Below are 12601 nucleotides of genomic sequence, written 5' to 3'. Positions count from 1 at the left end.
GGTGACGGAGCACTGGAACAGGCTGCCCAGGGAGGTTGTGGAGTCTCCTTCTCTGGAGATATTCAAGACCCGCCTGGACAAGGTCCTGTGCAGCCTGCTGTAGGTGACCCTGCTTCGGCAGGGGGGTTGGACTAGGTGATCCCCAGAGGTCCCTTCCAACCCCTGTGATTGTGCGAGCAGAGCCAGCAGCAGCCCTGCTTTCCCGGAGAAGGGGCCGGAGGGAGCCCCGAGGCAGCCCCGACACCACCCGCCCCCCGCAGGCGACAGGCGACGCCGTCGCGGCCAGCTCGGTGCCCTGGCTGAGGTCGGGACGGCGCAGCGGGTCAGGGCACCGGGCGGGGCAACCCCACACCTCTCGCCGGGCCAGGGCGCTGCCGGCCGATTCCCGGAGGCCACGTCGGAGGGAGCCGTGCCGCCGCCCGCGGGGGGCAACCGCGGGGCACTCCGACAGCGGAGCCCCCGGGCGGGGGGCAGCGCTTCCCTCCCTCCCAAACGCCGGAGCCCCTTCCCGCCGAGGCGGGGCGGGCGGAGGAGGAGTCTCCGGCGGCGCCCGGGAGCCCGCTCGCAGAATGTCTCCGTCCCACTCCTCCTCCTCCTCCGCCTGCCCCTTTGCCGCGCAGCCCTCAGCCGGGACGGGCCGGGCCGCCGCGCAGCATGGGGAGCCGCTGGCTGCGCCTCGCCGCGCTGCTCGCCCTGGGCGCCTGCCCCAGCCTGGCGTACGAGGGTACGGAAGGGAAGGGAACGGGAGGGGAGGAAGGGGGCGGCGGGGGCCGGGGGGAAGCGCGGTGGCGGGGCCGGCTCCTCCCGCGAGTAGGGGGACGCTGCCCGCCCGCGGCAGCGCCTGGGCCCGGGGCGGCGGGGGGGAGCGCGGCGGTGCCCCGGCGGGGCGCGCGGGGAGGCCGTGCTGCTCGCTGGCCCCCCGCCCGCAGCGCTTCGTCTCGGCCTCCCCTGGGCTCGTCCCGGGCCGGCCGGCAGCTGCGGGGAAGCGTCCCCCGCGGTGCGGAGCCGCGGGCTGCGGGGCGCCGTCAGAACTCCGGTCTGTTCCGCCCAGGGCAGGTGGGGGCGGCCCGCCGCCTGCTCACGCGTTCGCTCCTCCGCGCCGGTGTCCGGCAGGGGAACCGCGGCCCGGGAGAGGGGAGGGCACCGGCTCTGAGGTGGTTCGGTGGCACGGAGGCTCTGTGTGGCCCCTAATTACGGGTTGGGGGGGGGGTGTTCCTTCGAGCTGGGGCGCGGTGCTGCGGGTGGGCAGTGAGGAGAGGCGGGGAACGGGGGAGAAAGGTGTCTGGTACGGCTCACAGCTGTGTGTGCGGAGAACCTCCTTCTGCTGGCGATGCCTATTTTTCTTTAATCCAGGAGCCATCCCTGCTTAAGCCATAGTTCTGCCCATGGAGGGGCATAAAATGGCACAAGAGCGGTATTTGTGAGTTGAAGTTAGCTTTTCTTATTTTTGTTGGATTGCTTCAAGTGGCTTCTTTCCAACACGAAAGATCCTGGAACACGTATTTATGTTCTTTCTTTACAAAACACTAAGGTATTGGACACATCAGTGGTTAAATCAACAAAGACAACAGAGGTTTCTGTCCTGGCATTTCTCTGAGGACTATTGTACTGCCAAGCTCTCTTTATTTTCTTAGAAAGATGACTGAATACTTTGTGGTTCGTGTGATGTTAGTCTTCAATTAGTTTGCAGAGGATGCTGATGTCCTGTCCCCTTTCTTCCTAAAAGGTTAAATGTAACTTCTCCAATCTCAAAAATTCAGTTTTTGCTTGTAATCTTCAAGTTGGTTGCACAATAGCCTGCTTGTTGCAGCTTTCACTCATTTGAAAGTCCAATTTTCCTGTTACGCTTAGTGTCAAAGGCTCCAAAGAGCTTTAATCATCAGCAGCTGTATTTGTAAACCCTAGTATAAAATTAAGGCTTCACATCCCATTTCTTTTGTTTGGTTTTTTTTTTTAATACAGAATGAGTGATATTCTTTCAAATCTTTATTCTCGATATGAAATCTAGAGACCCTGTAAATAGGTATTTTCTTTAGTGGTACTGTGTTGGTCTCCGTGCACATTAGGTACCGAATGCTGTGCAGTAAACTAAAACAGGCTTCTTCAAAAAACGTCTGTAGGTTGTGTGTGTAAGTGGGCCTCTTGAATACAGATTATACATGCACGTACTTTAATGAACTGTTACCACGAAGATCACACTTGACTATTTTGTAGACAAAGTCAGTCTGTTTTCGATTCCTGCAAAATGCTTATTTTCAGTGGTAGGTTGTTACCTAAACATCAGAAATAGTCTAATCATCTCTTGAATTCGTAATTTGGTAACCCTGAAGTTTTTAGTGTTGAACATTTGTGCTCCGTAACCCAAAGGCTATGGTGAACTCCACACTGAATAGAAATAATTTACATACCATAAACAGAGTTCTGCAATCAATATTTGATGGTAGGCAGTAAAAATCAAGACAGTATTCTGTCTGTGAAAATGTCATTGAATTAACTATCTCCTTGGCATTAGGAAGGCGATTGAAAAATACCTGGATACTTAAAATTCTTAAAATACTTGAAAGCATGTGAAGCAGCTGCTGTATTACCCGTGACTGTAGTTTCAAATCTGGAAAGGATGCCCGTGATCTCTGTACGTTGTTCCATTCAAAGCCCGCAATGCACTGACAAAATCTGTCTGATGGCGCCACTCAGAGAAAGGTCCATTTGCTCTTCAGGAATGCCTTAGAGATGCACCTTCTGGAAGTTGAAAGAACCTTAAAATCTTTTCCCTAAGGACTAGGGAGAGAGAGAAGACCTTTGAGCTCTTTAGTGGCTCTTTCTTGTCAGGTTCTTCTACCCTTGCCCAGAGCTTTTCCCATCTCTTTTGTTTGGGTTTTCTGAGCTGTGAAAAACCGGTGTAGATCCTTGCCCTGCTGGGCTCAGGCAGAGCGCTGCTGACCACCCAGTGGTGCCGGGTGAGGGTACAGCTGTACGTACACATCTATGTAGTGAAATCACTTGTTTGGTGTTTTGGGTACAGGGAGATGAAATAAAGTGGCACTGCATGGTGTAGAACAGTTGTGCTCTTATATTTACACTTTTAGTAGGCGGATGTAAGGAAAAGCTAATCTGTGACAAAATTAATGGGAACTGGTTATACTGCATTAAAAAAGAAACTGCGCATTGGAACAGGATATTGGTGTGAAGGGACCTCAAGAGGGATGCCGTTAAAATCACTTGAAGGCCATGTAATATAGAACTATTTTGAAAAGCTGTATGAGATTTAATTCAATGAAAAACAATATATGTGTGTGGTGTGCTTTGTAACATGTATATTTGGATTAAAAATGAATAAATGGAAGTCAGGTTGTGGAAGGGATAGCTCTTCTCAAAGTTGCACTGTAAAGCACGGGGTGCATCTGTGGGTGAGACTGCTCGGTGCTGCAGCCGTTCAGAGACAGGCAGTCCTTGCCCAGTGAGTTTATGCTGTAAGTAGACAAAGGATAGGAGGACAAAACTGAAGGAAGTAATTATTTAAGATTGCTTAGAGTCACATGGCAGGCTTTAAAAAAATCTGGCATTGCAGTTAATAACTTGGTTCCATCTCGTATCTCCTGTCCATCAGACCAAGCTGCAGAACGGTCCAGAAGCAGTCTCCAGGCCCCCAGGCAGCTGGTCTTCTGCGTTGCCAAGGGTGGGGCCCGTTGTGTCAGCTGAGGGCGTTTTTGTTGGGTTTTTTTTTCTTTTTAAATACAGCATGCTCTCTGCCTGTTAATCTTAGATGACAATTTATGTAGGAGTACGTCCAGGAGCCACTCGTGTGCTTAGCTCTGTGTCCGCTGGACTCCTGGAGCTGCGGGCGCTGGTGGCGAGCTCGTGCTGGAGGCAGACCTGGGTGTTGTGCACCCTGGCCGAGCACAGCACGGAAAGGCAGTGGCTGCCCTGAAATCGCTTGCTGTCCCGTTACAGCACAAAACCCAGCATGTGGGTACAAGCAGATCTGTATGTCCTAAGGCACGGATTTGTCCAAAGGGTTGTGCTTTGGATGGGCTGGCTCTCTCTAAATAAGCTCCAGTTAGCTGGGTGGTTGCATATGAGTGAATAAGACCTCCAGCAGTAGAGCAGCCTAATAGAAATGACATTCTCCAGTGACCTCAAATGCAACAGATACGTCATATTTGTATCAATCAATAATGTTAACTGATCTCTTGATGCTGCTTTTGTATTTTCTCGTGTGAAGTGGGGCATTTTCACGAGCTGCAGTAATTCCTTGCTGAAAACTCCTCATGGCTTTAAGCATTGTCAACGCACTACATTTCTTTCTGAGTGCTCCTTAAGTAATCAGGTCATCATGTCCTCCCTGCTAGGCCTGCTCAGACTGCTCACCCTTTAGTAACACCTGGGGGCTTCACTGCAACTGAAATCTCCAGGGTGAGGTCACATAAACAAAGAGTGAAATTAAGAACATTTTCTGAGAGGTGCTTTGACCAGTTGCTCAGCTGTCCTTCTGGCAGTGAAATACACCTCGCCAAAGAGCACAGGCACGCTGACTGCACGTAACGGCTTGGGTAGTTAGTGTAGGCAAGCGTTGGAGGTGGTACAGGTGGTGCAACAGAACAATTAATAGCAATTAATAGCAATTATTGCTCACGCCTGCAAGCTGCTGTATCCCTTTTATTGTTTGTCCACTGCAGTAGTAAATGCTAGCAGACGTGGCACGGGCTTGATACATCTAGAATGTATAAACACAGTGTTTGTAAAAACTTGCAAGTGAGATTGCCATCAGTACAGGTGAGGTTCTTGTCTGTGAAAGGTATGAATGAGCTTATAACTTGGGTTGGCAAAAACATTGACTCTAAAAACAACCAGGAAATGGTGATGTTGAGATGTGTTTTACTGTAGTCTCTCCATCTCTCAGTTGAAACTAGTAGTTGTAAGTGAACATTACTGAAATACATTTTTTTTTTTCCCCCTCTCTCTTTAGAGTTATGAATGGGATGGGTATCAATTGGAACAAATCTGTGGCTGATGAAGCTGCAGGGAACAAGATTTGGCATGCTGTTGTATCAGTACTGAGTTGAATAAGACACTGGGTTGAATATTCAGACTCCTTACCTATTTGATACGTAACCTGAGGCAAGTTTCTTAGACTTGTTCTTCCTTGCTTTTCCCCATTGGAGATGGTAAAAAGTCTACTACTTAGATACTGCTGCTTACTGATTTACAGGAAGAATGAAGTTTGGAGATGGACATGACCTTCAGCCCATACTGTCAGATGTCTTGATGCACTGTTCGTAAACTGTAATTGACTGAAGGCCAAGGAGTGTGTGAAGAACCTCGTTTGCGTGGATGTGCTGTAAAGACACAAATAATGAATCCTGTGTCCTTGTGGGTTTTGACTCCGTGTTGGAATTTCTTGCAATTCAGTTGCCGCAGGCAGGTCGTCTTGGAGGGGTCACTGAAATAATTGGTGAGGTTCTCTGGTAGCTTATAAAGTGTATAAAAATATACTTAAGTTTTTGGGTACTGATGCAGCAGTCGTAACTTTTGAGACCTGTACTAGGCTGCCATACATGAGATTAGGTAGTATAAGGGTCCCAAGACCATCTTCATTGGGAGAGGCTGTTTCCAAGGGATGGGTCCCCAGCCCACTGCTGTGATTGCCTGGAGTGGAGAGCAATGGACAGGCGAACACCAACACTCCCATCCTTCTCTACTTCCACCTCCATCACACTACTAATCTTTTGTCTGAAAAGGTGATCAGTAGTCACAGAATCATAGAATGGTTTGGTTTGGAAGGGACCTTAAAGATCTATTTCCAACCCCCCTGCCACGAGCAGAGACACCTTCCACTAGACCAGGCTGCTCAAAGCCCCATCCAGCCTGGCCTTGGACACTGCCAGGGAGAGGCCATCCACAGCTTCTCTGGGCAACCTGTTCCGGTGCCCCACCACCCTCATAGTGAAAAATTTCTTTCTTATATCTAATCTAAATCTACGCTCTTTCAGTTTAAAGCCGTTACCCCTTGTTCTATCACTACATGCCCTTGTAAAAAAGTCCCTCTCTAGCTTTCTTACAGGCCCCCTTCAGGTACTGGAAGGCTGCAATAAGGTCTTCCCAGAGCCTTCTCTTCTCCAGGCTGAACTGTCCCAACTCTCTCAGCCTTTCTTCATAGGAACGGTGTTCCATCCCTCTTATCATTTTTGTGGCCCTTCTCTGGACCTGCTCCGACAGGTCCATGTCTTTCCTGTGCTGCGGGCTGCAGAGCTGGATGCAGTACTCCAGGTGGGGTCTCCCCAAAGTGGAGTAGAGGGGCAGAATCACCTCCCTTGACCTGCTGGCAACAGTGCTTTTGATGCAACCCGAGGTACGGTTCGTTTTCTGGGCTGCGAGTGCACATTGTTGGCTCATGTCCAGCTTTTCATCCACCAGTACCCCCAGGTCCTTCTCCTCAGGGCTGCTCTCAGTCCATTCTCCGCCCAGCCTGTATCTGTGCCTGGGATTGCCCCGATCCACGTGCAGAACCTTGCACTTGGTCTTGTTGAACTTCCTGAGGTTTGCACACGCCCACCTCTCAAGCCTGTCCTGGTCTTTCTGGATGGCATCCCGTCTCTCCAGCATGTCGACCGCACCACGCAGCTTGGTGTCATTGGCAAACTTGCTGAGGATTCACTCAGTCCCACTGTCCATGTCAGACCCAGTACCGACCCCTGAGGAACGCCACTTGTCACTGGTCTCCGCTTCAACACTGAGCCGTTGACCACAACTCTTTGAGTGCGACCATCCAGCCAATTCCTTATCCATGGAATGGTCTATCCATGAAATCCGTGCCTCTCCAATTTAGAGACAAGGGCGTTGTGCAGGACAGTGTCAGTTGCTTTGCTCAAGTCCAGGCAGATGACATCAGTTGCTCTTCCCTTATCTACCACCACTGTAACCCCGTTGTGGAAGGCCACCAAATTTGTCAGGCACGATTTGTGCTTAGTGAAGCCGTATTGGCTTATTTTCCACGTGCCTTAGCATAGCTTCCCGGAGGATCTACTCCATGATCTTGCCGGGCACAGACGTGAGACTGACTGGCCTGTAGTTCTAATACTTCATGAAATTGTAATGTATACTGTATTGTAATACAGACTGTAATTTAATATGGTCAGTCTTTGTGTCTTTCATGGTACTTCTGTGAAGCTTCTGAAAGTACAAATGTTTTTGCCCCAACTCAGGTAACAAATTACATGTTTCTCTGAATACTTGGCTAATTTTTCTGGTTCTGAAATGGCTGTGTTTGTCTTGGGTTTGTTTATTCACTGTTTCAGGTTATGTTATATGATAAAGACTGCTGGGGATCGTGTGTTTCACAAGGCATTCACTTCAAGTTTTTAGAGCAGTAAATGAACAGCTCAGCATACAGGACACTGCTGTCTGGCCGGCCGGTAATGCTTTGCTGCTGTTTCTAACTATTGATTGTATCAAAAGGAGCACTGTTAAGGCTGTTCAAACTGAAAATCTATGCTGCAGTACCTTGAAAGTGGCTTGAAATTATAGGTTTTAACTTTAACAATTTTGATCTTCCCTGTAACTTGAAATAGCCACTTAAGAGCTCTGCCAGAGTTTGAACCACTTCAACTTGTCATTTGGCGTATCTTTACATGAAGAGAAAAAGGATTTTTATATTTCTTGAGACACTCATGGAAATAAATTTCCCCATGTTAATAAATATGGGAAGCTCAGCTTTGCCAATATCTTCCTTTGCCTAAACAATCTTGACAAGAATTTGTTGTGCTTGAGGAAACAAATGGTGTCTTTGCTGCGTACATAGCACACAAAAATGCAGAAGGAGTAGTTACATGGAGAGCAAAGCTCTGTCAAGTGCAACAACAGGATGATAAGAAATCCATCCCCTACCCAACATTATCTCTAAATAGTGTTGCCTGGCAGCTGCAGGGACTTTTCCTGAGAGAAATGTCTAAAATTACATCCCCCTCTTCATTTCTGTGAAGATAGAGGAGAATGTGTTTAGCATGGGAGCAGGTTAAGAGCCCGCTACCAGCGTACTGAAGTGAGTCTGTAAAAATGCCTTGGTGCAGGACTACTGTTAAAATGAAACTTTTCTGCTAAAAGGCTTGTTTGTGGAGAAACTGTTGCTGGTGGGTTTTTGCTTGTTTCCTAATCAGAAGTTACTGGACTGGCCCTGCTGCGGTTCCCAGGTTTGGCTGGCTGGCCTTCATCACCAGCTCCTGATTTTTATTTTTACTGCTATTTTTGTGCTTTGTTCTCCAGCGCTTAGCGGATGCTACCTTGCAAAAGCAGCGTCTTGGTGTTCCCTCGTACCCTTCTCAACAGCGTCTCTTCTTTCGGTTACGTTTGAGAGTTGTGCTTTCCCCCCAGGAGACGTTAGGCAACTGTGGCCGGGGTTTGCCCACCAGGGTGGACTCCTTGTTCTCCTCCTGGCTGCCCTGGGCTTCCTCCCACCCACCTGTGGTGCCTGACTCCTGGCGTGTAAGGCCATGGGCAGGATCCCTCGCTGGGAAGGGCCAAAGTCCAGGCCCTGGTCAGGGCTGCCGGGCATGTTTGCACAACAGGAGAGATCTCCAAAATGGCTGTCTCCCAAACCTACTCTGGTTCCTGTTTGGCATTGCTGGAAACATATGCTCTTCTCTCACCCGGGCGGCAGTTTTCAAATCTTTTCTACTCTCCCGCGTGTGGTTTTCTGCTTAGCTCTTGACTCTGAGGCGGGCTGCCCGGCTTTCTCGACTGCACCTGGGCGCGAGCAGTGTGGTGGCTTCGTGTGCCATCTCGCAGCGAGTTGCTGCAAGCTGCCGGGGAGAGGAAAGCCTGCTTGGCGAGGCCGGTTTGGGATGTAGCTCCCATGCGTTTATCTAGCATGTCTTCTGTTACCCTCTTGTGCTATTTGGTGTGAAGTAAGCACCGAGGGTGGGCCCATCTCGTTGCCTGGGGTGGTGCTGTCTGGTTCAGCTGGCTGCCTGGGGGGCTTCCCTGCCCTGGTTCCAGCTGCTGGAGGTAGGCTCAGCAGCTGGGAGGGAGAGCTGCCATCCTTCCCGGCGGCAAAGTACGGGCTGGGGGGGGAAAGCACCCCCAGCCGTGCCGGAGCGCGGAGCCTCTGCCAGCCTGGGCAGCTCAAGCTGTGGGCAGGCGGGCATTTTTGGCGACGGTTTTTGCGGTTTGAGCAGATAACAGTTTGTATAACTTCATGCGTTTTGCTTACTCAATGAAAATGCATCTTCATCTGAGGACGGATGACATCAGTGAGGTTTAGGTTAGCTGCTCCGAGAGGCCGAGTTTTGCCTGATGCATAGACCTCAGAAAGAAAGGAGAGTGCTTGAAATGATGCGTGTTCTGGGCTGTTCTTGTGAGACACCAGCAGGTTATTATGAACTATTTTCAAGGGCAGGGGAAAAAACCCACAACCAAAACGTGCAAGATGCATATCATAAAGATCCTTGATTGCTTGCATTCCTTTGTTTGAAACTGGTGAGTAAATATCTATGCATGTGTCCATGTGTCTTGGATTTGTATCGTCTTTGAATTGTGATGTGCAGCTGTGTCCTCCAGGGAGACACAGGAGAAACTTCTGCGGCTTTGCAGGAAAATATGTAACAGTGTATTTTACGTTACTGCTGTCTTTTGCCGCAGATCTTGCAGTGGGTACAGTGTACATGTGTGAGAATACTCCACATACTCAATGAGTATAATTTAGAAGTTTGTGTTATAAGGAAAGTTTGTTCTGAAGATTCTGAAATTACTGTGTTGTTGTTGGAGAGGGAAACCCTTTCTTTCCAGTTGTGTAAAATTTAAAATTTGTCACAACTCTGAACAGACACATTTTCTTACAATTTAAGCAATGTGATTGAAGACATCTGATTTTATTCTTCCCCACTTCTCGCCCTCTGCTTGTTCTTTTCAGGAAATGCCATTGCCATTTACAGTACTGGATTTAGACATGTCATAGATACATCCACTAAGAATAGCATTGCAGTTTGAAAGTAGCCCTGTGTTCAAGCTTCTCCAGCAGTGCCTTGTCATGCTGCATGGTTTACCCAAAGCCTACACTTAACCAGTGTGGGCTGGCAGTGTGAGTCACGGAGCAAAGTCATCTCCTTTTTGGCTGTACCATGAGAGTTTTAACCTACTAGGGTCTGTGGTCCATCCCAGTGTCCCTCAGAGATCTTTCATCAGGCTTCCTGACACTGACTGGCCAGATGGAGGGAGATGCTGCTTCTAGCTCCTGCCTCAGAGTTACGAGCCTATGCCGTTACAGTTTTCTTCAAAGTTTTCAACTTTTGGGCAATGCATTTAATAATTACTTGAATTGATTCTGCCCGTCTTGAGTCTGTCCATTGTGGCTCTCTGGTTACACTGTAAGTATACTCGTAAGTATACCAACGTTAACGTGCATCTATCCAGCTATTCTTGGAGATTAAAAACCTGTTGGCTCACAGGCATTCACGGTTCTATGCTGCCCAGAGACAGATACCAGAAACAATGAACCTGGCACTGAGTTACTGTGACAATGAAATATTTAAATAAAAAAGCCCACAACCCAACAAATAATAAAAAGGTCTTCCCCATACTTTACTTTTCTGGGAAATGAGTGGCTGTGACTGCCCCAGAAGGCTACTCCATGCTGAAATGTAGACTTTTCTTATTACTGTAGTGAGGAAAAAAGGAATGACTTGTTGAAGGTGTTTTTTGTGAAGGCATCTGGCAGATAGGTTGCTTTGGCTTTGTACCACGGATTTCTTTTTGTGACAGTAAGGGAGCTGGTTAGCCTGTGTCTGCACCCCCATTGTAAAATGCTTTATCTGGCAGGAGAGGGCACTTCAAGAGGTTTGACTGAAAAACGTTCATGTAAGGAGCAAGCACTACTATTGCTATTGCATGTATACTGCATCATATTAAGTAAAACCGTGTGGGTGTGTTTAGTTATGAAACTGCTACAGGTTGCTCTTGGGTCTCTTTTAAAACTGGAAAGGGGTGATGTGTGCCTGGTTGTGGTTCTGGGCGTACCTGTGCACTCTTCTGGCTAGTCTTTCCATCACCCTTCTTACTGCTGCAGTTACAGCTTCTGGCGGGCTGCATTTCTATTTCAATAGGTATCAGGAAGCACATTTTGAGTTTCTTATTGGTACTTAACGCTTGTCGTAATCAGATAGGACATATGTGTCTGGGAGAAATGGGAGATAACCGTAACTGTAAACACACCTTGACTTCGAGGTTAAGGAAATTTCCAATCAAATGCATCAAATTGTGAGTAGTTCTGTAATAAGGGAGGGCAACTTTTGTATAAGTGCCAGCAGTGCTGTTGGTGTATCACCAATACCTTTTCAGCCTTTGCAGCAGCACACTGGAAGCTTGCAGTGGTTAACTGGCTGAAAGCTTGTCACCTTTTCAGAAAATACGAACACCTGATTTTGTTTTTGGCTCTGTTTTTAAGAGAAGTGCTTCTGCTTGGTAATTCCGTGGCTCTCTTCAACTGAATGTCAAAAACAAGAATATCAAATGGTATCTTTAGATGGCTCCAAGGCATTTCAGACCTCTTAGATACCAGTAACAGCACAGCACATGCACTGCAGCCCTGGAAGTTGTTTTGTTTGATTTTTACCAAAAATCATCCTTTTGCAATATTTTTGTCTGCCAGTTTGTTTAGGGAAGTCTTCAATGTGTGGCATACTGATAAAATGACTCAGACATTTTAGCTATAACATACATTAAAAACCACACACATTGTGTGTGCAATGAAAGACGACTTGTAACTCATCAGAAAGATAACATGATTGATTTATGACTGTCTGATTGCCTTGTTGGAAAAGTTTGCCAAAATGGATCAGTCCGAAGGAACAGAAAATAAGTCCTCCATTGGAGTTATAAAAGATTTCCACATTTGTAAGCCCTTTGCAAGGAGTATGGGTTTTGATTTGCCACTGATGAATGTTGTCTCTAAGGCATAACCCTGGTCTCTCTCTACTCTTCTGCCTTTAGCAAAGCTATTCTTTATTGCACAAAGACAATGAGAAGGGAGGGGCAGGGAGTAGAAAATGATCATATTGTAGTATATGACACGTGAGAATAAATTAATGTATTATTAATGGATTTTGTGGTATAGATGTTCCAGTTCACAGGGAGCTGTGCTCTCCAAAATGTTCTTGGTCTTCTTTGGATGAAGACACCGTGATAAATGGGTCTCCCAAATGGCAACAGAATTGTGCAAAGGGAAGACGTAAATAAGACCTCGTGGCTGCATAGATCAGTTATTGCACAATTTAAATAAACTTGAACTGAAAAGCCACCCACGCCAGTACCAGTCAGCAAACTGCAGGCCATGCAATAGAATATATTTTCTCAAACAGTTCTTTTAAAACTGTCCTTTGTAATTCCTAGTCACTTCTGATTTCCACTGCGGAAGGAGCTGTGAGGAATCCCTGCCATTGCAGCGAGATACTCTATGTGTGTGTGTGTGTGCATGAGCAGGGGAGGAGGAAGGCTTGGCAGGCTCTGCTGTGTACAGCAGCTTACAAGTTTGTACAGGATTGCATCTCTTTCGGGCTTTTAGTTGTCAGCCACCTGCGATGAGAGTGTCCCAGCTCTGTAACAAGGTCCTGAA

The 12601-nt window shown here is 47.8% G+C and overlaps 1 protein-coding gene across 2 annotated transcripts in view; it reads left to right on the top strand.

Annotated features, from left to right (window-relative positions):
- The first annotated feature begins 438 nt into the window (after positions 1 to 438).
- SRPX (sushi repeat containing protein X-linked) overlaps positions 439 to 12601 on the top strand; it is a 47923-nt gene continuing 35760 nt past the window's right edge. For both annotated transcript variants that reach the window (XM_075430573.1, XM_075430564.1), the window contains exon 1: positions 439 to 724. In XM_075430573.1, the coding sequence (XP_075286688.1) occupies positions 655 to 724 (70 nt within the window). In that variant the 5' untranslated portion in view covers positions 439 to 654. The remainder of the gene's footprint in view (positions 725 to 12601) is intronic.

Source organism: Opisthocomus hoazin, chromosome 1, assembly GCF_030867145.1.
Source record: "Opisthocomus hoazin isolate bOpiHoa1 chromosome 1, bOpiHoa1.hap1, whole genome shotgun sequence".
Taxonomy (NCBI): Eukaryota; Metazoa; Chordata; class Aves; order Opisthocomiformes; family Opisthocomidae; genus Opisthocomus; species Opisthocomus hoazin.
This window is presented reverse-complemented; position numbering and strand designations above follow the sequence as displayed.